At 39.7% G+C, this 26,957-nt stretch overlaps 1 protein-coding gene and 1 pseudogene across 1 annotated transcript in view; both read left to right on the top strand.

Moving 5' to 3' along the window:
• SCD5 (stearoyl-CoA desaturase 5) overlaps window positions 1–26,957 on the top strand; it is a 158,248-nt gene that overhangs the window by 99,549 nt on the left and 31,742 nt on the right. Inside the window, exon 2 of the mRNA XM_063425360.1 lies at window positions 19,065–19,177. Within this exon, the coding sequence (XP_063281430.1) occupies window positions 19,065–19,177 (113 nt within the window). The remainder of the gene's footprint in view (window positions 1–19,064; window positions 19,178–26,957) is intronic.
• Window positions 4,266–4,781, top strand: LOC134565716 (centrin-3-like; annotated as a pseudogene).

Raw genomic sequence — 26,957 nt, forward strand, 5'->3', positions numbered from 1 at the left:
AGAGAGCTCACAAATCAGCACTCCCTCACCGCCTGCCTTGGACCTCAGCTAGCCGCCTGCCACCAGGCTAACAAGGTATTTGCCTGGGCGTTTGGGTGTGGCATTTTTTGCTTCCCCCTGGAAAGTGCCGCCCAAGGCAAATGCCTTGTTTGCCTCGCAGCAAGTAGGTCACTGCCACTGGTCTAGAGAACCGTGCAATTCAATCGAAAAAAACTATTCAAGTACCAAAAGGTAGAACAATCCATCAATCCATTTATTAGATATTTTCTCATAAACTATTCATCTTCTCAAACTGTGAAATATAGAAAGCAAAGTAAGAGGATTGTTCACTTAAAAAACAATAGCAAAGCAAGAATGGCCAAAAGGAGAGTGAAAACAGTCATGTAAAACTTGGTTTTGCTAAATGATAACGTAGATTCAACAAAAAGACAAACAGGGTTGTTTCCTAATGTGAGAATTTCTGGAAATTCAAAGTGCATTCTAAGTGAATTTCAAAATTTAGGCCAAAATATCCAAATTAGAGATATTCTCCAAGTCAATTAGGTTTTCAGTTTGGCTATTCTCAGTTTAGTGGACAACTCTGTAAATAGGTTGCTGTATATCACTTTACAAAGTGCTTGATGAAGAGAGCCCTTCAAACGGGTGAACAGCGTTTGTCTCAACATGTTTCCTTTCGAATGGTTAAATTCATGACAATGTAGTATAGCATATCTGTCATTCTTTATGGGGAAACTTTGCATAAAATCTTATGTTTGTGACTTCTGTATTGCTGGAATATGATTTTTGAAGTTGCTCGGTGATTGACTCTGCAATTAAGAGGATATCGTTAATTCTAATCTAACTGGTCATTATCAATGTATGCTTATCTAATGAAATGTTGCCATTTTCATAATGATAGATATTTTAATTAGCTGGCAGTGGTAAGTAGAGATTATTATATTGATTCCTGTTTTCTGGAAAATAACTCTTTTGCACTAAGGATAAGATCAGAAAACATATGGATTTGACTTCAGGCACAATGAATGGTCGCTCATGCACAAACCATGAGCAGTTACTAAGCAGTGCTGCCAGAAAGCAAAAGCCTCCAGTTGGAACAAAACTGCTACTTATAAAACCAAAAGAACCACAAGATCCTTTGATATTTACTGAAAAATGCTGTGTTTTAAATAGAGCAAAAGTATTATTATTTTTTGGACAAATCCTATGGTTTAAGGAACTATACTTTGGTTAGTCTTGCTCGGTATGCATACCAATGCTAAATGTGAACTTTTCAGGGACACAACAGAGATCATCTATTTCCTTCTGTGGTGCTGAAAGGAGACCAAAAGATAAAAGGACAAACAAAAACATAAATCTAGGTTCCTCTTTAATATATACTGATGAAAAATAGTTATTTAAAACTTCTGCCTTTTCCTGGTTTTCATAAACACAAAGACACCCATATCTGACTTTAGTATATCTACGCTTTCATTTTTTTTTGTTTTTTTATAATTATTTTTATAATTTCTTGTTTTACATTCCCACTAAGCCACATTGGTTTCAGTTTGTTTATTTTATATTTATTACCCAATGGTACATACTGAAAAGGGTACATTTCTAATATTTGTTTGAGAATATTTAATTTATCCCCAGTGGGTTTTTTTTCACTAAAGAGTTTATGCCAATCAATATGTTGTAAAGTGGTAATTGAAATCTCCAACAATTAACGTGTTACCCAGATTTGCAGCTTTCCCAATTTGCTCTAACAGCTATTCTTTGTCATCAATATCAACATTAGGTGGTTCGTTACATATCCCAACCAATAATTGAGTTCCCTTATTTTGCCCAAAGCAGATATCTACCCATTAAGCTTTCACATCTTCCTCGCACAGTCTGTGCCCTTGACCCTGGGAGATGGGACAGGTTTTACTCACAATCATCGATTTCATAATCATCGGTCTCCTGCCACTTTGAATCCCAATTAGTTGCCTGCCTTCCTGCCACCAGGAAAGCCTTCCAGGACCCAATGCAGTGATTCAGCTGCTGTGGACAGCTGCAATAGATTTGCTGTTTTTTTTTGGCTCAAATCCTGGTCTTGATTTTTTTTTTTTTGCCTGTACTATTTTATGTTATAATAGGTTTGTTTTCTTTTTGCATGCTTATTCCCCCACCCCACCCATTTTTCTTTAGTGTGGAAGTCCATACAAAAACAGAAAAAGAAAACAAAATCAAGAGGACAGAAGAAAACCCCAAACCCAATACCAAAAAGAAAAATTTGAAAAAAAGACAAAACAAACATCATGTCTCTTCCCCCTTTCCTTTAATGCTTGCTATCTGATTGTACATTTTAGTATTGTTATTTACTCATGTAATTTTCATTGAGTGTTCAATGAGAACTATACCGTATGTTCGTGTTCAGAAAAGTCCTATATGGACTCCTAGTTCACTTAAAAATGACTTTCCAGGTCTGCCACCACTCTTGTATTGCTCTGTGTTTGTTTACAGTCCTGGGTTCTTGATTACAAGGTGGTCCTTTGTTATGTTTTATGGTTTCACGTCTAGTTGCCTCACTTGAACTTTTGGATGCAGTACACGGGGATGCTGTGTGTAAGCTGAAGTACACACTACAGAGAACATGAAAACAGGATAGAAAAGGAACACACAAAAAAAAGAAAAAAAATGCTGCAGGGGACGAAGAAGCCAAGGGAGTGGGGATTGATAGATAAGGGAAATAAATAAATAAATAAATAAACACAAAAGAAGATTCACAGACTGAGAAACAAAAATATAAGTTGCCCCATCTATATTATTTAACCAGCTTCCAGGCCTTTTCTCTTAACCTGACTTCAAACTACAAATCCTCATAGATTGTAAGATTGTTTGAGCAGGGCTGTCTTCACCTACACCTTTTTTTTGTATGGCAAACATGACAGAGAATTTTGATCATGATCTTTTTTTCACATGTTTGCTTTTACAATAAACTATACTTGGTTGTATAGGAATTTCTGAAGTCCCTGTCAATCTTGGACTATGGGAATTTTTTAATATTTAGTTTTACGTCTGCAATTAGCTTATGATCTACAAAAATCAAATGAGCTTCCATTCTGACCAGTTTTGGGATAGTTATAGCTGCTAGACTGATTTGCTGAACTGCTAGAATGCTTTGCATGACTATTCACTAAAGGGAGAATTCTAAGTGAATTTCAAATTTTAGATCAAAGTAGCTAAACTGGAAGCATAACTGAGAGTCTTTCCAGTTTGCATATATTTTGTCCTCAAATTTGAAATTCACATTGAATTCTCACTTCAGTAAATAACCCTGCTAGTGTTAGTTAAACCCTTGAAATAGGTGAAAGTTGCTCTGAATGAGGTGAGTTAAAGCACTGTAAAATAGAAACATATAGAAACATAGAATGTGACGGCAGATACGAACCATTCGGCCCATCTAGTCTGCCCAATTTTCTAAATACTTTTATTAGTCCCTGGTCTTATCTTATAGCTAGGATAGCCTTATGCCTATCCCACGCATGCTTAAACTCCTTTACTGTGTTAACCTCTACCACTTCATCTGGAAGGCTATTCCATGCATTAACATGTATAATAAAGATTAAATGTTATCCTATAAATCATGCAATAACATCTAAGGATGAAAATATTTCTTATCCATCAACAGATCATTCGTGATAAGGGTTTCTGTAATTTCTCACAGATGTTAAGACTTTTAAATGTGAAATAAATCTAACAAAGTTGGATATATATTTTTGACATTTTTAGCTTTTTTTATTTTTCCTCTAAGCACATTGACCTATGGTTTTTTTTATAATTTTTCTACTGTATTTCTTTTCCTTTTACTGCTCTATTTCCAATGTTCTGCCCTAGAAGCATTTAATGAAATTAGAGGATTGTTTGCTGCTATACAAAAAAAAAAAAAAAAAAAGCCCAAGATAAGTAAAGCATGGGAGAGTTATTGTGAATTGTTGGTGACAGCGTATAAATCATGTGTTCTATCTTGTGTTGAAAATGACGTAATCTATTTTACCTTCATAATACTCTCGGGTTATTTTTTACATGCATAACATTTTCTCTACAAGTGGAACAAACTGAATAGACATGTTTCTGTTTCTGTGCCAGGTGTATGCTTTTGGCAACACAAGTCGGGGCAGAATTATCTTTTGTTTTTCCATTCAATGTTACCAGTAAAAAGACCTTAGTACCTAATTAAAACTTTGACTGACCACCATAGAAATAGATGTGATTCGATGTGGGAGATTGGAGAGGAGGGCTCCATGAACCTGACTGTGAGGACAGACGTGGTAGTTGACAAAACAAAAAAGAAAAAACGCAGAGAGTTGACAGGAACAGAAGCAAGACATTAGAGATGCTTTAGAGATGAAATATTTGATACTGATAAGGATAAAGCAATACGCTACCATGAACTAAAGGTAGCAATAAAAAGCTTTTGGATTTGATGTTAAAAAAGCTGATCTAAAAATTCTAAAGGATTATGACAATTAAACAACAGGAAAAATTACATTTGAAGACTTTACTGAAGCTTTTAAAGATTTAGTACGCGAACGTGATCCACATTTGATGATGATGACTCAGGCAAGATAAGCTTGCGGAATTTCCGATGCTTTGCTCGAGAACTTGGAGAAAATATGACCAACGAAGAATTGCGAGCTATGATTGAGAAGTTTGATAAAGATGTTGATGGGGAATTTAACCAGGAGGAATTCATTGCCATAATGACAGGAGACGTATAGCAAGTCCGTAAGCAGATATTGCCGTGATATCAACATGCTCTCCACAATGTTTGTGGAATGTGTCGTAGTGTTTTTTTGTTTAGGGATTTTTCTCCTTCATTATGGATCAACACTTAATATTATTTAATCCCTTAACGACGAGTGACGGACGAGGTCCGTCACTCAGGGGATTGCCTTAACGACGAGTAACGGACCTCGTCCGTCACCCGTTAAAATTAACCCCAGATCGCCACAATCGCGGCGATCGCGGGGTTAATGGTGCTCCGGTCTGCCTCTGTATTAGAGGCAGACCGGGAGTACCGACTCACGCTGTCCCAGCACATGTGCCCGCTCTGACAGCATGTCAGAGCGAGCACATGTGCTGTGTATACTCACCTTCCGCCTCCCTGCACTTCCGGGTTCTGTGTGAAGTGCAGGGAGACGGATCTTCACTGATCCTGCCCCCTGTAAAAAAAAATAAAGTTAAATTAAAATCCCACCCACCCTTTACCCAGTTTAATAAAAAATTAACCCCTTCCCTGCCAATTGATCACTGACTACAGTGATCAATTGGCAGGGATTACATTTTACTATGATCTGATTTTTTTTTAACCCCTGAGGGTTATTTTTATTTTTTTTAAACCCTCAGGGGTTAAATTTGTTTTATTAATTTAAATATTTTAAAATTATACATTTAACTAGCAGGGGAGGGTGGAAGTTAGTGGGGAATTAGGGGATTTATTGTTAGGCTAACTAGGGGTTAACGTTAAAAAAGTTTTAAAATAAGCTTTCAAAAGTTAAAAAATTAAGTTAAAAAGAAAGTTTTAATAACGTTTAAGTAAGAAAAAAACAAAAAACCTTTAACCAGTCCAAATAAAAATTAACCCCTTCCCTGCCAGTCGATCATTGCCTACAGTGATCAAAATACAGATCACAGTACTATACTGTGATCTCATTTTTTTTTTAACCCCTGACGATTAACTTTTATTTATTTTTTTAACCCTCAGGGGTTCATATTATTTAATTAACTAATTTAAATAGTGTATAATTAAATATTTTGCTAGCTGGGGTGGGTGGGAGTTATGGGAAAATGGGGAATTTACTGTTAGTGCTGCTTACTGCTAGTTAGGGGTTAACGGTAAAAAAAAAAAGCTTAGAAAAATGTAAAATCTTTTAGGAAGTTTAGGAAACTTTAAAAAAATTTATAAGCAAAACAAAAGTAAAATTTTTTTTAAAAGTAAAAAAAGTTTTACAAACTTAAAAAATACATTTAAAAACGCTCATTACCATTACACCTGGAACAAACTAGAGAAAAAATTATCCCACGCCAAGGTTCAAAATATGCCTTTTGAATTACCCCAGGGTGTATTCTTTAATAAATAGTATGTGTTTGTGGGGAAGTTTCAATAACCAACCATCTAAACTACTCCAAATTGGAACATGGACACAGCGTAAAACTTTAAAGTTAGGCTGCGTCTCAAATGTGCCCCTTCAACATCCACATATACCTGGCAAAGGTAAATACGGGGGTATTGCTGTACTCAGACCACATAGCTGAGCAACATATGAAGTATTATACAGTGGTAGCACACATAAGGTTAGCAAAATATACTGTGCAAACTCACTTTGTGTGTCAAAAAGGCAGAAAAAACGCTTATTACCACTACACTTGGTACAAGCTAGCGGAAAAATGATCCCACGCTAAGGTTCAAAGTATGCCTTTTGAAATACCCTGGGGTGTCTACTTTAAGAAATGGTAGGCCTTTGTGGGGTAGTTTGAATTTAAAACCTGCGAAGATGCTTGGAAATTGCACATAGGCCCAGCGTCAAAAGTCAAAGTTCGGTAAAAACTGATATGGCTTGGTCTCCTATATGGCACTGTAGCTACATGAAATAGTGCCAAAGACATAGAATGGGGGTGTCCTTTTACTCAGAAGACTTAGCTGAGCATAATTTGGGGGGTTTGAACTTAGTGGCACATATGAAATATACAAAATGCCCAGCAAAAATGCAATCCATATGTAAAAAATGCACAAAATTATTTTTTACCACATACTTTGACATATATTGGTGACAAAATGGGGGCATGTTAAGGCACAATATGCACCTTATGAGATACCCTGGAGTGTCTACTTTTACAAATGGCAGGCCTTTGTGGGGTTCTTTTGAACAGTCAAACTGTTATAATACCCCAAATGGAAGCATAGGCTCATTAAATCCGTCTCTCAAAATTCTACTGTGAATACTGAAAAGGACAGGTCTCCTATATGGCACTGTAGCTTCACGAAATAGTGCCAAAGACATACAATGGGGGTGTCCTTTTACTCAGAAGACTAAGCTGAGCATAATTTGGGGGGTTTGAATTTAGTGGCACATATGAAATATACAAAATGCCCAGCAAAAATGCAATCCGTATGTAAAAAATGCACAAAATTATTTTTTACCACATACTTTGGCATATATTGGTGAAAAAATGGGGGCATGTTAAGGCACAATATGCACCTTATGAGATACCCTGGAGTGTCTACTTTTACAAATGGTAGGCCTTTGTGGGGTTCTTTTGAACAGTCAAACTGTTATAATACCCCAAATGGAAGCATAGGCTCATTAAATCCGTCTCTCAAAATTCTACTGTGAATACTGAAAAGGACAGGTCTCCTATATGGCACTGTAGCTTCACGAAATAGTGCCAAAGACATACAATGTGGGTGTCCTTTTACTCAGAAGACTAAGCTGAGCATAATTTGGGGGGTTTGAATTTAGTGGCACATATGAAATATACAAAATGCCCAGCAAAAATGCAATCCGTATGTAAAAAATGCACAAAATTATTTTTTACCACATACTTTGGCATATATTGGTGAAAAAATGGGGGCATGCTAAGGCACAATATGCACCTTATGAGATACCCTGGAGTGTCTACTTTTACAAATTGTAGGCCATTGTGTGGTTTTTTTTTGAACAGTCAAACTACTATAATACCCCAAATGGAAGCATAGGCTCATTAAATCCGTCTCTCTGAATTCGACTGTGAATACTGAAAAGGACAGGTCTCCTATATGGCACTGTAGCTTCACAAAATAGTGCCAAAGACATACAATGGGGGTGTCATTTTACTCAGCAGATGTAACTGAACACAAAATAAATCTTTGTACAGGAATAGCACACACCAACTTTACAAAATACACATGAGAAGTTCTTTGTTATAAGTTTGTGTGCGAAAACCCCCAAAAACACAATTTTACTCCAATATTTAGCAGAGGTTGGCGGTAAAATGGCTACGTAGAAAGTGTCAAAACAACCTTAGGTAAACAGCCTGTGGTGTCTACTTTATATAAATATATACTTTTGTGTGGCAATTTTGTTTTCTTTTATGGCTATTAGGCTTACAAGACAAACATACCAAATTCTAAAATCGCTCCACATAAAAAGTTTATTTTACTCCTTGTGCTTTGTGACCTGTAACTACCAAAATAACTTAGAATCCCAGACACATTATATATTGTGTAATTCATTATTTTTAATTACTTTCCTTAACCTGCACTAATTGTGCACACATTATTATTGCAAAAACTGTAAAGAAAACTCAATTTTTTTCATTTTTTTTTCATTTTTTCTGTATTTTTTTAATAATAAATAAGCATTTATGTATATATATGTTACATCAAATTAAAGCCCTTTCTGTCATTTAAAAACCGGTATATAATATGCGTCGATGCAATAAATTAGTAAAATGCAAATGCAGTTGAACGCAAACAGCAAAAAATGCAAAAAATGCCGTTGTCATTAAGTGAAAGACAAGCTTCTGAAGCTCTGTCCTTAAGGGGTTAAAGTCAGTGTGCTGTAGCGTATTATGTTACATTGTAATATATATATATTTTTATTTGTACAATAGTTTTTTATGCATATTTTGGAAATAAATCATACTTCCTTATTAGAAAAAAGGAAATAGGACAAAAACAGAAGGATAATGAATGTATCCACAGCACAAATACTGCCTGTACTGTGTCCATCTAAAGCCAGCATCTCAAACTCTGGCCCTCCGGTTTACTGAATTATTACTCCCATGATTCTCAGACCGATTTATTGCTTTTAAGGAATTATGGTGTTTGTATGTAATCAACATATGGTGGTGTAGGGGGGGAACAGTTTGAGACCCCTGGTCTAAAGGTGACTCTGAAAATCCATTAGACACATTCCCTTAGTCTTAAACTAGTTTGTAAAGCTATTTCTGAAATAAGACAGATATGACTGTCTGAATGAGAACCATTGCAAGAGCATGGAGGCTAGACCTATATTGAGTATGGCACCCTAGTTACCATGGAGGACCTTGTGACTGGTCTCCTCTCTTTTCCTTAACACTGTGTCTGCAGTCTAATATAATGGATGAGGTCTTTCGCAATGTTTCATTTTATTACCTTTTTGTTCAGTGGGACAGTGAACTGTTATTTCAATGGGCAAAGGAGTTCTTATATCCCAGATAATGTACTCTTCTAAAAAATAAGCTGTACATACCCAATACCCAATTCTCATAGTATCCATTACTTATATAATATGCAAATTAGGTCTAATCTTTCTGAGGCACCACTTGTACTAGCTAAGGTATGTCCAAACACCTCTTTTACTCTATTACCATTTTTGATAAAGCCTTAAAGGTGAAACGCGTTAATGGTTTTAATTGTGTATTTTAAAGCAATAAAAAGTTCTATTTGGTTACCTTTTTTATAGGACCAATCTTTTACTTATTTTATTGTATATACACTTTTTTTTTCATTATTTTTCCTGGCATTTTAATTGTATCCTGTTTCAAGCAATCCATAGGTGGGGATAATTCACTGGTGGTGCTGTGTCAATAGAGCAGTATTTTCTGCTCTACCATTGTGAGTATATTTTATTTTATTTTACCTATTTTATTTACTTTTTCCAACTGAGAGCACTATTGCTGTTTTTATATATATTCTGTGGAGTACGACGGAACCAAAGTCGGACGGACGGACCCACTTCTTCAGTATATCCTTTAGCGGGGATTATACCGCTAAGCGCCCTTCATCCCAGAGCTGGCCTTAGCTCCACCAAATGTGAGTGTACTATCCTCCTTTTTATTTATTTTACCATTGGAGCTACAATTTTTCACCATTGGAAGTTTGTCATGTTTTTTATCTGCACATATACGGACAACCCGGACGGATCAACTCCTGAGGATTGTACACATACCCTATCCATATACCAGTGAGACGGTTTTATGATTTTTATTGAACATTTTATTATTTGATTTCTACTGAACATTTTTACACTTGGATGGACTCTGATTTACCTACTTTTATATGGTGTTTTAATAGAGACTATTATACCTAGGTTTATTTTGCTGTTTATTCATTCTGGCCATTTGGTCTGATTTCTAGAGTACTATTCTTTGTATACCAGCGCAGCCCTTACCTCCTCCTTTTTTTTCCCCTTACCTTACCAAGGGTCTTGAGGGATTCCCTTTTAGGGTTGCAGCTTACATCTCTGTTACATAGCGCAGACTCTTCCCCCTTGTTTTTATGTCCAAACACCTGGTCTTAAATGCCTCCATTCCTCCTGTACCACTTTGAGAAAAACACTTTATCTGACAGCAGCAGAATTTGAAATGGATTATTACACAATAATTAAAGGGACACGTCAGGCAACAGCACAACTTTTATGCATTTTATAGCTTCTGGTCTAAATAAGGCAACAGCAATTAAGCACATTTACTTTTCCTTACTAGTCCCACCTCCCATATTCTACAATACTTCCATATTTTCCAGATCCTGTACCAGAGTCAAGCCCCATTTTGCTCCTCACTTGATATGACCTATAACACATGTATGTTTCAAAAAGCACATAAAAGCTTTCTGTGAGTGGTATTTACACTAACAGTTTTCATAAGTAAAAAACTATAATAATTATAAATTCCAGAGATCTCTGCTTTGAGAGGAACTGAGACTGTGCACAGAGAGCTTTGAAATATGTCAATTAGCATACATTGCTTAAACTTTAACCCCTGCCATGCGAGGTTAAAGGTATCCAGCAGTTCAGACTCCATAGAAATGAAAGGCTACCAATTGGCTCTGCTACTTCATGGAGTTTTGAAAACTTAAAGGTAAAACAACTCAGAATCAACATCCCTGCAGACCAGATTTCGAATAAATACTTTGACATTTAAAGGACCACTAAAGACACCCAGAGCACTTAATCTTGATGAAGTGGTCTGGGTGCAGTGGCCCTGTATAGAAACTGCAATGTTTTCATTGCAGGGTTAACACAGATCAAGTTCCAGACAGCCAAAAGAAACGCTTCTACATTGAGAATCAAGTCAATGGTATAATTAGGACCCCCACCTGTCTCCCATGCGTGGAGGCCAGAGGGAATAAACTAGGTCTTTAATATTATCATTAGGGTCCCCACCAATTGCCAATAGGTGGGAGCTGGGGGGGCACTTCTCTCCTTATATTATAATTGCCCCTACCTGTTAACAGGATGTTTCCCTTTTATTTTATTAAATAGTCCAAACCAACTTGCCTTGTGTGGACAGTGATCTGTACGCCCCCTCTATTTATTTTAATGCCTCCGCTTACTAGCCCAGGTGGGGGCACACAGGTGCTTATGCCATGACCTCCTGGAAGAGACTGCTAGCTAGCCTCCTGCTCAAGGACTATAGGCCATATCCAAAGACATTGTTTGGGAGTTGACTCTGCCCAGCCACCATTAGCAGCTTTCCCTGCGTGCCCCTGGTTCGGCACTTTCCCTTCATTCGAATGGAACTGAACACTAGCTGCCTGGCGGCCATTCGCATGAAGAAACCCACAAATTGTCCTCAGCTGTACTTAGCCGCGATAGTTATGGAACTAAATCTGCTAGGAGAGCGCTTTTTGGAGGGAAGGTGCCTGAGACTAAGGGGAACAAACGCTCCTGGAGAGCCAGATGGAGCACCCCATATTTTGAACGCAGGAACTCGCGGACGTTGACCAGCCAAATCATCAAATGCCCTGCAAATGTTTTGGGCATCGGACCACGTGTGTGGCGGTCAGAACTTCAACATGGTACCTCTCTGTTCTTGGGAGACAATTAGCTTACCGGCCTTTAACGCAATTATCTCCCAGGCACAGAGATTTATGGGAGGGGCTTGTCTTGCATTGAATGGAGACCCCATGCTGGGGGCAGTGTAGAAAAGCTGGCAACTTGGCCATAATAAACCAGTTCCTTTTCACCCTTCACTCAGTCTCAACTTGTGTACCAGCTATACAGATATACTCCCTCCAGGAGAGCTTTAATCACTAGAAGCTGGATCCAGGCCCTGCTTCCAGGGTGAAAAGCGATGGTGACACCCTGGCCAAGCTGCAGCAGATAGGGGATGGAGTGCTGCTGGTGTCCCGGCGATACCTATGGAGCGTGCTTGGCGGAGGTACCCAGTTGGGGTACCAGGTGGTCCGCCACCCCCTCTTTTATTTTACATGGCAGGTGTAACGGATCGACGGGCACCCCGACTGGGTACCTCCATTCAAGGACGCTCCTAGCGCTTCCAGAGGACTCCAAGCACTGCAGCAGTACCACAACCACCGAACCGGAGAAGCATACGAATGCTCTCAGGACTCTCAGGAATGCTGAACAGGAAAAGCATACAATCAGCTTACACTCCTGGCAATCAGCATACAATCCAATTCCCCCAATAACGAAACGACACTTCATTTTGAGGTCAAGCAGAACTGATTGTACTGGCACATACAGCCTCTTTTATTCCCAATCCACAAACATAGTACTGCCCACAGGGTTTTACAGAATAACCAATCAATCCATACAATACACACAGACACTCCCACACAAAATCCTCCCCTCTGCCTGTGATATGATTACTGAACACAATGGTTAATATAATTATCACAGACAGAGAAATACAGTTTTTACCAAATATTAATAACTTCCAAAATATACATGCCATAAACATAATCACATATTCAAACTCAGCACACTTTAATTATAAACATAGTCAAAATTCAGCCAATTCCATCCAGGGGTTAAAAAGTTAAGGGAAAGTCCTATTTGACCAAATGAAGCATGGCTTTTCTGCCCAAAACCACAGAGTCTTCTATCCTGGAGATAATTGGGAAGTAATCCAATTATCTCCAAGGACAGAGGCAAAACTCCATTAGCCACATGGTAGCAAAATAAAATAAAATACATAAAAATATATAACTGTGCAGCTATTGCATAAAACATATACATTCAACATATCCCCAGATAGCTTAGATCTGAGTGCACATTATGACTGAATGGCGCTCAGATCACATACATACTGTTCAATTGCCATGGAGCCAAAGTCTTTCACATAGTCTTTCGTTATACGAATGGGCTCCATGGCATAGCTATCTGGGGTAACACTGCTCACATAGGGAAAGTACAGAATGACCCGGCTTTTGGGTCTTTGCAGGGGAAAATCAAGCATTTTAGCATGGGGCCATAGTCACAGGGCAGGAGGCTGGCAATCAGTCTTCTCCAATGCCCAGTGGCGAGGCTGGTTTCGCCACAGCAGGTTGTATTGACCCCCAGTTTTTATTTATTTATTTGTTTTATTAATCATCGCACTGCCATTCAGATTTTCTGGATTTGGCATTCGGGTTCAGATTTCAGATCAAATCAGGTACATTCAGGGACCAGAATTGCAAAATACACAATGTCCAAATTTTGCAGTCTTTAATAAATAACCCTGAAAGTGTACTAAGCCCCCTAGTATTCTTTGTTATATTAAATGTAACACAAATAATCCTTTGAGTTTTCATGACTTGCTGTCAGGTTGCCTAGTTTTCTGAATCATTCCATTACTCTCTGTTACATTGTGCTCCCATCTCAATGTTTATCTAAAGCAGCCTGAATTAGCTTGCGTCAAGCCAACATCATTATTGATGAAAGGCAACTGGACTTACCCACCTCATGCTAATCTAGTGCCAAAATTGATGCTGTCTACTCTGTCCACAACAGATTGATATCAATAATGATGAATGTATAGAGTTATTACAGTGCTGCAGGTCATTGATATTTTGGTGTTCTCTGATGATGTCACAAGGTAGGACTATTTAAACTCAGTCCACCAGGAGTCCTGTGCCCTGTTGTGGTCTTTGGTAGTCCAAAAGTGCATTTATTCTGCGTTTGCTTATTCTGGAATTTGACCTTAGTTTGTTTACTTGACTATCCTGCTTTATCCTGTCCTGACATTGGCTTGTCTCACCGTCTTGGATATCCCTTGACTCTGGCCTGTCCTTGACCATTTTTATCTCTATAATGTTAAGCCCAGCCACCTGTAAGAACCAGTAGTTTTCCTAAATATGCATGTAGAGATCCCTTTATACATGTACAGTCCACCCGCTATGGGACACATTATTCAGATATTTTACAGGTCTAAATGAATAATACATGATAAATATTAATAAATAATGAATTGTAGTTAAAATGTATACATTGGAATTAAACTATAATTTGGAACAAAGCTTAAATGTATGGTTTATTCCAAAGCATTTAAACATACTGTGAAGAGCTCATAATGGAACATTTAACATTTGACACAATTAAATTATGTAATAATAATTTTCTGTGTGGTTTAGTGAAGGAGTTCAATATTTGCAGTGTACTCTTCCTCCTGCTAGGTTAATTGCAAATTTCTTTACAGGTCAAATGTGAAAGTGAAGTAATATCCCATTTCAGTGCTATGCAGATACAAAGAAGAGATTGTAATAAAAATGAAGCAGATGTTGAAACTGACCGATAAATGACACAGACAAGGAATTATTCAACTTCCATTTTAAACATTAAAATAATAAACGTAATACTAGTTTGGGGTCCTCAAAAGTTTACCATATATGATGTGTAACTTAAAATAACACAAGCTTGTTGATGCTAGTCTACATCTAATCAAAAAGAAAACCACAAGGTCCATGACTTTGTGCAGCCACACAAATACTATAGATCAGTGTTTCCCAACCCAGTCCTCAAGGCACACCTACCAGTCCAGGATTTAAGGATTACCCAGTTTTGTCTAAGGTGTTTTTTCTTTTTTTTTCTAAAAACACCTTAGACAAAACTGGGTAATCCTTAAATCCTGGACTGGTAGGTGTGCCTTGAGGACTGGGTTGGGAAACACTGCTATAGATAACCTAAAAAGTGCCTGTTAAATTAGCCATTCTATTTTTCCTTCGTCTTTCTTGGCATGTTTTGGTTTATGGATTAAATAAACCAAGGCGGCATGAGTTTCTTACATTCACCCCATATCCTAGGATTTTGCAAAAAAACTTTATAGAATTCATAATATGCTAATCCCTCATGCATGTTGACAAGCCGCCGTCCTTTGAGAAGAATGTATTTTGGACAGATGAAACAAAAGTAGAGTTTTTTGGCAAATTACAACTCCATGTTTACAAGAGGATAACATAAGCTTTAAAAAAGAAAAAAAAAAAGAATGCCATTCCTACCTTGAAATATGGAAGAGGCTCAGTGCTGTCTTGGGGTTGCGGTCACTGGAACTGAATGCCTAGAATCTGTGGAGAGCACAATGAAATCAGAAGACTATCAAGGCATTCTTGACCTAAACATACTGCCCAGTGTCAGAAAGCTGTGTCTCAGTCGCAAGTCATAGGTCCTCCAGCAGGATAATAACATGAATAATACCTAAAAAGCACCCAAGAATGAATAATAATAATAATAAATATTTGGACCATTTCAAAGTGGCCTTCTATGAGTCTAGATCTGAATCCCATCGAACATCTGTGGAAAGAGCTAAAACTTGAAGTTGGGAAAAGGCATTGATTAAACTGCAGAGAACTGGAGCAATTTGCTCAAGTAGGGTTGGCCCAGGTCCCAGTTGAAAAGTGTAGAAATTTTATTCAGATATTCAATAGCAGTTATTATCTCCAAAGGCTGTGCTACGAAATATTAGGTTAAGAGCACAAATAGTTTTGTCTGTGCCATTCTCATTCTTTTTACTTTTAAAGCAATATGTGACATCATAAATCAAAATTTCTGTTCTATTACATTTGTAATAAAGAATGGGGGATGCCAAATACTTTAGCCAATTTTTACTTAGTTCAGAGACAATTGTGTATTTTGCTGAAGAAGCTGAAGGATGCTAATATTGTCAGCCTCATCTGTAATTCAAACTCTTCCTGCCAGGCAACTCCATAGATGGTTTCCATACTGCCTTCTTTTGAAAATATTTAATATGCATGATACAATGCTCTTCATAATCAGTGTTTAGGCTCCTAAGGAGTATGTTGCACTTCCAGATCATTGCTGAGATGAGCAGCCAGTGTGCATATAACCTATTTTAATCAGATTATTTTCATCATAATATTTTACTCAAAAATGTTGGCTACATGGATTCTGAATTAGAATGATCTTATTTGATGTATAGGAAATGTTCTGTAACCTAAGTAACCTAGACACAATAGGAAAAAGATTACATACTACACCAGGGGTAGTGAACCTTTTAATACCGATCGCACACTTATGTTTTGATGGTAAAATGTCCTTACTGCCCACTGGTGTCGCAAAAGCAAAGAAAGGCTTAATTTATCTTTTTATTTCTACCTGATGCATGTATATACATATATAATTTAAATGTAATGAGTTTAAAAATGCCTCTTCCATTTTCTTTTTATTAAAACCATCAACAACAACGTTGTATTAGGTGTCCATTTTTATTACATGTCACCATGAAACAAAGTTCACCTGATTTTTTTCCTTTTCTGTTTTTTTTTCTATTTTTTTCTTTTTCTTCCTTTTCTTTTTCATTTATTTAAAAAAAATGTATTTATAATTTTCCTTTCTTCTTCTCTTTTCTCCTTCCTTATTGCAATCACCAGCAGGAATGCTGAACTACATAAGCCCACTTTATTATAAGCCAACAACAAAAAATATAACAGAAAAAAAAGAATATCTGTATATCAGGGGTCTCTTTTTTCCTTTCTCTTTATTCTCTCCTTTCCTTTCCTTTCCTTTCCTTTCCTTCTTTCTTTTTTTTATGTTAAGTAAACCAAGTAAACAGAAAATAACAGAGCTTGTCAAGAAAATACAGAACTCAGCTTGCCAAAGGTCAATATCAGCAACTCTAAATACCATGCTTCTAACTGTCTCTGCTTTCACATCGAGTGCATTAGCCTCTTCTGCTGTGTTATATCATCACGCCCCAGTCCTGATCAGGAGTGCAGCCGCGCGCTTTCTTTATCCATCAAGAGAGATTTAACAAACAGATGTCCGCAATAAGGTCTCTCTCGTTGGCTGTAGGGAGGTACTCATCTGCACGGAGCATGTGGTTGTGCCAGAGAACAGAGGGCAAGGTATAAAACACACCACCACCCACCATGAAAGCTTAAATCACCCACTAGTGGGCGGTAGGGACTAGGTTGACTACCACTGAACTACACAGTTAAAGGAACACTTCAGTCACCATAACAACTCAATCTAAATTCCTATGATGCCAGAAAGTCCCACATCAATTTCTTACTGTAATGGGTTAACCCCAAAGGCTGCCTCCAACACCAGATATCCCCAGATGGCATCCAGCTACTGAAAATGATTTCAGGAAGCGCGGAATGCCACCAGGCAGGGGCGCCACTGATTGACGAGAGTGGTCAGCTGATGCTCTAAGCCAATCAGTAGCTCTCCATTCATAAAAAAATGTTCTTTACCCAAAGGTTGAAGGGAACCTTTTGACTAAAGCATTTGAGAATGGTTTAACCTCTTACGCTAATAAAGCACCCGGGGGCCTCCTGGAACCATAACTTAATTTCGATGAAGTTGTTATGGTGAGCGGAGTGTTCCTTAAAATATATGAAAGTTAAGATCACACCATGTAATGCTTAATATCCCATTCTTTTAGAACCCACATCCGATACTAGTCAACCCATGGTTAACAACAACAAAAACAATTTGCATATACATACAACCAATGGTGTATCCTGGTTTTGTGCTGCCCTAGGCAGCACAAAACTCAGGCGCCCCCCGCGCGCCACCCCCACCCAACCTTTACCCCGCCCCGCATTCTAAATACACACACACACATTCACTGACAGATACGCATACACTAACTAACAGAAACACACACTCGCTAACAGAAACACACACACTAACAGACAAACTCACTCAGTAACAGACAAACACACACACTAACAGACACACACTAACAGACACACTAACAGACACACTAACAGACACACACTCACTCACTAGCAGACACAAACTAGCAGACACACACACACACTCACTAACATACACACACACACTCACAGGCAAACACACACACTAACAGACACACACAATCTAACACACACAGTCAGACACACACACACACACACACACACACACTCACAGGCAAACACACTAACAGACACCCACACACACACTAACAGACACACACACACACACACACTCACTAAGACACACACTCACTAACAGACACACACTCACTAACAGACACACACACACTCACACTCACTAACAGACAGACACACACACACTCACACTCACTAACAGACACTCACACTCACTCACATTAACACTTTTCTTTTTTTTCACTTTAACCCCTCCAGCCTCCTTACCTTTGGGAATGCTAGGGGTGTCATCTTTCTCCCTGGTGGTCCAGTGGCTGCTGGGCGGTCGGGAGGCGCTGCTGGGCAGGCGGCGAGGGAGCACTTCCTCTGAGCTGTCTGCTCAGCTCCCTCGCGCGCCGCACAGTGAGGCTGGGAGGCGGAGCCGGAATATGACGTCATATTCCGGCTCCCAGCCTCACTCTGCAGCGCGCAAGGGAGCTGAGCAGACAGCTCAGAGGAAGTGCTCCCTCGCCGCCTGCCCAGCAGCGCCGCCCGACCGCCCAGCAGCAGCCCAGCATGTCTGTTAGCCGCAAGGCTAACAAGACATTTGCCTTGGGCATTTGGGGGGCGGCTTTTTTTGCCGCCCCCTGGAAAATGCCGCCCAAGGCAAATGCCTTGTTTGCCTCGCGGCTAATACGCCCCTGCATACAACCCACTTAGAATCAAATGTTCTGGATTCACTGACTGATAGTTTGCATAATTCACTTAAAAACCTAACTAAACTTTTTTATTTTTTTGTTGGTAGATGATCTTTTCCTTTGTGGTGCTAGTGTCACGCTATCTACTCTTGTTTGAAAAGTGCTTTGTTTTACCAAATATATAATATATGTCTAAAAGTAATCAATGCAATTCTTAGGAATGTTGTGTATTTTTTCAATATCCTATATAAAGCTCCATTAACTCTCTAAAGCTACAGAAACTATTTTAAATTTGAGAATAAACCATTTATTATCTTTGTTTCTTTCAGCATATATTTGTTTTCTAATAACCGCTCTGGGTGTGACGGCTGGTGCACATCGCCTATGGAGCCATAGATCCCTCAGGATATTTTTGGCCATAGCCAATTCTATGGCATTTCAGGTAACATACTGCATGATGTTAGCTAATTACTTTGAATCACTTATGATGACTATTGTGGACAGGGCCGGACTGGGAACTAAAAGCTATATATAAAAATTCTATACCAGCCCAATAATGCACCACCATAGCGTGCTGATATAGAGGGTGAATAGATAACTTAAAATTGAAAACTATTACTCCAACGAAAGAAAGCATTTAGGGCTTCAAAATAAACAAAAGAGCGGCTATTATTTTAACCCCTTAAGGACCAAACTTCTAGAATAAAAGGGAATCATGACGTGTCACACACGTCATGTGTCCTTAAGGGGTTAAGCAGACGTACATGTGCATTTAATCAATGTTTCATTAGAACGACTTTGACATATTAAGGACATTTCAGTAATGGGACTGAAATGGTGAATGTCTGCGGTTGCACAACTGAAAAAAAAAGGAAGTTATCTTGTTTATTTTGAAGTCCTATGGGTGCGCTCTTCACTTTGAATATGTTATTGTGCATGAGTATGTAACTAGCAACAAGACTGGGCCAATACCTGCTCATTACATATATATATATATTAATGACATTAATGTGTGTATTATGCATATATAAATGTATATTACTATATGTGTAAATATTATAGGCATAATTATATATGTTACTAATACACACATCAATATACATGCATATATATATATGTGTGTGTATAACTGTCAGGATCACATCAATTACGTCTATCTGTACATTGTGTTAGCAAGTTTGCTAGCAAAATGCATATATTGGAAGGAAAATCTATTTAATAAGAGCTCTTTCTCTCACCTGTTAATTAGCTCTTTGGCATAAACTCCCGTGCTGAAGAACTGAGTTACAGGGAGAGCAGGAGACAGGCGAAAATGCATCCCCCCAAACACACAAAAAATGCATCTTCTCTTGTGTTTCTTTTAACTCCCTTATGAATTACTTGCCTTTTTTTGTGTTTCTTACTCCCTCCTTTTTATTTTACCTCGTTTGGTGTATCTTGTCTCCAATTGTCTCTTTTTTGTCTCTTACAGCCACCCTTGTAATTCTCTTTTAGCTCTCCTTGTGTATCTTTTACTTCTTTTACTTCATCCCAGCCCCTGTGTGTTTCTTTTGACCCTTCTCCAGCCTCTGTATGTCTCTTTCCCCCATCCCCTTTTGTGTATGTCTTAGCCTCAGACCCTTTGTCTCTTTCTCCCCTTCCAAATCCCATCTGTGTGTCTCATTCTAACTCCAGACTCTGTGTGCCTCTTTCTCTTCTCCCAGCCACTCTGTGTCTCTTTTTCCCCCAGCCCAGCTTTGCCTCCCACAAACCTCATGTGTCACTTTGTTCCCCTTCCATCTTTGTCCCCCCAACAAACCTTCTGTGTGTCTCTTTCTCCCATCTCCTCCCTGTGTCTCTCTCTTACCCCTCTGTCTCTTTGCCCCCCTTCCTCTGTGTCTCTCTATTACCCCATCTGTCTCTTTGTCCCCCTTGTCCTGTGGTCCTGTGTCTCTCTATTACCCCTCTGTCTCTTTGTCCCCCCTTCCACTGTGTCTCTCTATTACCCCTCTGTCTTTGTTCCCTCTTAACTGGTGTCTCTCTATTGCCCCTCTCTCAATTTGTCCCCCCCTTCCCCTGTGTGTCTCTATTACCCCTCTGTCTCTTTGTCCCCCCTTCCCTGGTGACTCTCTATTACCCCTCTCTTTGCCGCACTCCCCTGTGTCTCTCTATTACCCATCTGTCTCTTCCCTGGTTTCTCTCTATTACCCCGCTGTCTTGGTGTCCCCCCTTCCCCTGTGTCTATTACCCCTCTCTTTGTTCCCCTATCACTTGTGTCTCTCTATTACCCCTCTGTCTCTGTGTCCCCCCTTTCCCTGTGTCTCTCTATTACCCCTCTCTTTGTTCCACCATCCCCTGTGTCTCTCTATTACCCCTCTCTTTGTCCCCTCATCCCCTGTGTCTCTCTATTACCCCTCTCTGTGTCCCCCCCTTCCCCTCTGTTTCTATTACCCCTCTGTTTCTGTGTCCCTCCTGTCCTGTGTCTGATGCTGACCTTGTCACAGGAGGACTGAGGGAGGCCGCAGAGCTATCTACCATGCTCCCTCACGGTTCCCATAATTCCCAGCACAGCCACATCATAGAGTAATCACCCCCTCCCTGCCCCCTCCCTCAGTCCTCCTGTGTGGACAGCTATACTGCTGTCAGTATCAGTGAGTATGCCACCGATAGATAAGTAACCACCTCAGAGTGTGCTGCCGGACCGGCCACCCGGTGGCACCGACATGTGCCAGCGGGCGCAATATTATTAAAAACGGCTGCAGGGCTCCCTCTCTATAGGGAGTTAGAGTTATGCAGCCCCCAGGTTCCCGGTATCGCGGTGGGCCAGTCCGGCCCTGATTGTGGAAGATGTTTAATAGTATTTTTTTACAATAGTATATCTAATACATTACTGACTGTAATCCAATTACTTGTCATGGCCTGGTAAAAGGTGTGTGTGTGTTTATTTTATGCTGACTTTCACATTTCCATATTATATTACAGTTTATCATGTTGATATTCTGCAGAAACAAAATTCTGAGCATCAATAAAAAGCACCCTACAGAATATGATCTTCCATTAGTAACTAATTTTCAAACTACTACCATCTTGTCAGGAACCGCCATTAGCACTCCTGAGCACAGCTCATAGGTTGAAGCCCTAAATTATCAATGCATCCTATCCCTTCATATATATATACAAGTTTGGTGTATGGGATTGGGTGGGTGGAACAAGTTTGTGGTATGTGATTGGATGTGTGAATGCATATAGTTTGGGGTATGATTGGATGGTGAATGTTGGTGGTTAAAAGTTGGACAGGTCTGAGAGAGGGTGTGTGTATATGTGTGTTGAGGCTGCATGTGTTGTTGCATGTGTCAAGTTGCTTGTGGTGTTGCATGTTTGTGGGAGTGTAGTATGGGTGTGTTTGGGGTATAGGGACTATACTGTGTTTGGGAGGGGAATGGACTGTAGTGTGTGTTTGAAGTGAAATTTGTGTCTTAGTTTGCAGGGTGAGAGTAAGAGAGGGTGGATTTGGACTTCAATTAGTGTGTGATTAAATTAATAAGGTTATCAATTATGAGATAATTTATGAATTTTGCAAATATTCATTATGACATATTTTCAAATTGGTTTATCATACCCATCTCTCTCTCTATATATATAGTTAATATGATATCAACCAGATAATATTAAAGAAACTGATCCTGATTTAGACTGATATTTATCTATAATCAATACATCATGCACATTGCACACGATAAAAATAGATCACATTCATATCTGTTGAGTCACTGAAATTAAAGCAATTACCTCCAATGACAGTGTTATTTGCTATTATACATCATTCAATCATCTAAAGCAGTGGTCCCCAACCCAGTCCTCATGGACCACCAACAGTCCAGGATTTATGTATATCCCTTTTTTATTCAAAGAGAGACACTGACAAAACCTAGACTGTCGGTGGTCCATGAGGACTGGTTTGGGGACCACTGAGCTAAAGTGATTCTTAATGCAAATTGCTAATTTTCTGTAAATACTCTTATACTTATTTAGCTGGTTTGCTTCTGGACATTTGTTTCTCACATCCTTTGCATGCTGGATCCACTGTTGCAGAATGTGTTAATAATAAATAAAACCTCATAATCCCTTGATGTGTATCGTTAAAGGAAAGTTTGCTAATGTGTGAGTGTACATTCTTGTGATTAGTTTCATGCTTCCAGATTTGAAGCTAGCGGTTATAACAACAGATCATGACAAATGAACATAAAGCATGTTATATAGAAAAAATTAGAGCAGTGCTATATATAACTAAACAAAAATAGTATAGGCAGCACCTGAAAATGGGGGATTCACTCTAAAAAACCCCAACAGCAGACACACTACTCTTAGGTTTGCCACCTGACTGGTATTTTACTGGTTTGCCACCTGACTAGTATTTGTGGCTGCCTGGCCGTGCCAGTATTGCAGTAATACCGGCAATACAAATGCAGGTATTTTTCTCAGAATAAATGGAGATTACTCTGCAATACCAGCACCGGCCACTAGGGGTCACTGTGTGTGGAGAGAGGCAGGGATAGGAAGTTACAGCACAGAGTCCAGACAGCAGCTCTACAACTCAGGTAAGAGAGGGATGGGGGGGGGGGGGGGGGAATGCAGCAGGGACACATGGGGACACTGAAACACTAGGGGACACACGGGGACACTGAGACACAGACACTAGGGGACATATGGGACACTAGAGGACACAGACACTAGAGGACAAATGGGGACACAGACACTAATGGACACTGAGACACTAGGACACATGGGGACACAGACACTGGGAGACCTGGAAACACCGAGACACTTGGGGACACTGGAAAACATGGGGATGCTGAGACACATGGGGATGCTGAGACACATGGGGATGCTGTGAGACAAAGAGACATTGGGACACGGAGACACTATGTCCCCATTTATCCCAGTGTCCCCATGTCCCCCATCCAGTGTCGCTAGTGTATCAGTGTCCCCAAGTCTCCCAGTGTCTGTGTCCCATGTCTCTCAGTGTGCCTAGTGTCCCCATGTGCCCCAGTGTCCTTATATGTCCCAGTGTCCCCATGTCTATGTCCACAACTGTCCCCATGTCTCCCAGTGTCCCCAAGTGTCAGTCTCCCAGCCAGTGTCCCTAGTCTCCCAGTGTCTGTGTTCCCATGTCTCTGTGTCCCTAGTGTCTTAGTGTCCCCAAATGTTTCAGTCTCCCCATGTCTCCCAGTGTCTGTGTCCCTAGTGTCTCAGTGTCCCCATTTCTCCCAGTTTCCCTAAATGTTTCAGTGTCCCCATGTCTCCCTGTGTCCCCATGTCTCTGTGTCCCCATGTCTCTGTGTCCCCATGTCTCTGTGTCCCAAGTATCCTAGTGACATGGGGACACACTGAGACATTGGGACACTGGGAGAAATGGGGACACTGAGACACTGGGAGACTAGGGGACTGGGCGACATGGGGACACTGACACTGTGATACATAGGGACACTGAGACACTGGGTGGCTTGCGAGACTGAGACACTGGGAGCAATCCATCTATACAGCAGAATCAAACTGTGAGTAGTTTGTTGGTGATTTTACAGAATTTTCTCTGATGTCACTCCTTGTGATTATGCAAATGATTAAGGCTGGTATTTTTTTCAAAGAAAAGTGGCAACCCTAACTACTCTTCACATACTCTTGCTTAAAGGAGCACTATAGGGTCAGGAACACAATCATGTATTTCTGGCCCTATTATGTTAAAACCACCACTCTGGCCCCTTCTTGCCTCCCTAAGTATAGTAAAATATAACTTGTATTCAAGTCTGCAGCTGCTGACTCTGCCTCTGAACTGACTGTCTGCTGACATCATCAGAAGTGGTGGTCTGAGCAAATTACAATACTTAACCATTGGATTGGCTGAGACTGTCAACTAGGCAGATCAGGGGCAGAGCCAGCACAAGTCCAACATAGCCCTGGCCAATCAGCATCTCCTCATTGGCCCTGGCCAATCAGCATCTCCTTCAAAGATAAATTGAATCAATGCATCTGTATGAGGAAAGTTCAGTGTCTGCATGCAGAGGGTGGAGACACTGAATGTCAGTGCTGCACACTAGGCAGTACTGCCCCAGGAAGCACCTCTATCAGCCATCTAAGGAGTGGCCAGTGGAGTTATTTTCTCTGAAAAGACAGTGTTTACTGCAAAAGGCCTGAATGGAATGATTCTACTTACGAGAACAAATACAATAAGCTGTAGTTGTTATGGTGACTATAGTGTCCCTTTAAGTTTGGAAGCTTAAGAGAGATGTATGGGAACAAAACTTGTGTGGACTGGCTGACAATGAAATTAGTTTAGGTAATGCAGACATTGTGGCATGTTCCCTTTCTTCTACACTCACTACATAGACCTTTTCTCTGTCTCAGACTATATACCAAGAACTTCTGCCTGCTAGTAAGAAGGTAAGGAGACAAGTGGACCAGCGAGTGCTAGGGGACAGTCCTTAGAAAGCATGGAGTGAGCGCATCATTAGACGCATTTATGTCAAACTCTGGGTGCTGCCTGCATAGTATGCCCTTAGTTGGACAGCCTGCAGGATGGGCGGACAGCCTGACATACATTCATGCCAGGCTGATCTTCCAATTCTTTGGACAAATATGCCCCCTTTTTGGGCATGTTCTCCACTTTTGGCAGGTCTGGTCACGTGATTCGCACCAGTGGCCCACCCTTTTACCCCACCCATTGACTTCCTGCTTCACTGGACACTGCTGTTAGGGGTTATGGATTTACTTGAAAGATGAAAGCATAAATTAGAGAGAGATTAGCATAGAGTATGGGTTTTCTTATATCCTCATCCTATGAGTTTCCCTCCAGCACCATCTCCATCAGATACATGACGCTTGGGAGGTATGAGTGTTTTAGTGTTTTTGGTCAATAAGATTCCGTAATTAGGCCCATCATAATTGACAGCACCAGGTCCAGTGTGCTCTTAATCTGGCCCTGAGTACAGGATAAGAAAGGAACATTGTCTAAGACTCTTTACCATATCTGGTACATTATTGGACAACCTGTATGTGTCTTTTAGAGTGTATTTTATATTTATGTTATTTTGAACAGGTCATCCTGTACTCAATTTTGTTTTGCCATAAAGCATGTTATGCCTTCAATGTTTCTCACTCATTCTAAATGTATGTTACACTACTGACCAAAAGGATTAGATCACCTTAATTTTCCAGGTTTTATTGTAATTTAATCTGTTCAAATCCAATAATAACATTAAAAATACAAGTGGCAAACTGCAAGGTAGCAGACAAATTTGTCTAGGTTACCAAAAACTAAAAAATAATCTACATTTCCTTGTTATAAACAAAGTCCCTTTTTCACGGAACCAGTCATTTACAGCTGTTCTGCAGCTACAGCAGCAAAGACCTTGAAAGTTGATGATAACAATTCCTTTGTTTATCCCAACTTTTGGTGACTACGTAGACATCCTCTTTTTGTGTAAAAGACTATGATATTGCACAGTATTAAACTTTCTTGCATAGTATTGTGCTATATGAAGTAGAATATAGCTATTGTGATGCAGTTAACAATAGAAGGTAGAGAGAACCTAAAAGTGTATGTCTTTCCTTTAAGGGAATTGCGTAGAATTCCAAGGTATCCTACCACATCAAAGGCCACTTAGAAACTGATTGAAACCCTGACCAGAAGAGGTCTTGCAGACCCAAAGCCACAATAGAATCAGAAGATAAGTTTCTGAAAGTCAGCGACTAACAGGACAACAGCTTCAAGCACAGCTATGCACTGGTGAAAGTAGAAGACATCGAGCTGCAGGTTTCTCAGAAGAAAGCCACTGATTTTGCTTCAAGATGGCAAAATAAGAAAAAGAGGCTTGTCTGGAAGCACCTGCAACCAACTAATAACGACTGGAATCAATTTTTCTTGGACCAATTAATCAAAATGTAAACTTATTCATTCATTACACAAAAGTTCCTTATTGTGTGATACCAATTATCAAACATTGAGGAGACAATGTGATGGTCTGTGGCTCTTTTGCCAGATTGAGAGTCAGCTACTTAGACATAGTGAGTGGCACCTTGCACCGTCTGGTATGTACCTAGCTAGTAAGCAGTCCATTGTACAGCACAATAATGATCCAACAGATACAGCCAGGCTATGTCAGAACTACCTTAGAAGAAAGAACAAAGCAGTAGACATCAAATGATGACATGGTCAGCACAGTCTCCATGTCAAACTAGTGAAGTAT

The sequence above is a fragment of the Pelobates fuscus genome, chromosome 6 (assembly GCF_036172605.1).
Source record: "Pelobates fuscus isolate aPelFus1 chromosome 6, aPelFus1.pri, whole genome shotgun sequence".
Lineage (NCBI taxonomy): Eukaryota > Metazoa > Chordata > Amphibia > Anura > Pelobatidae > Pelobates > Pelobates fuscus.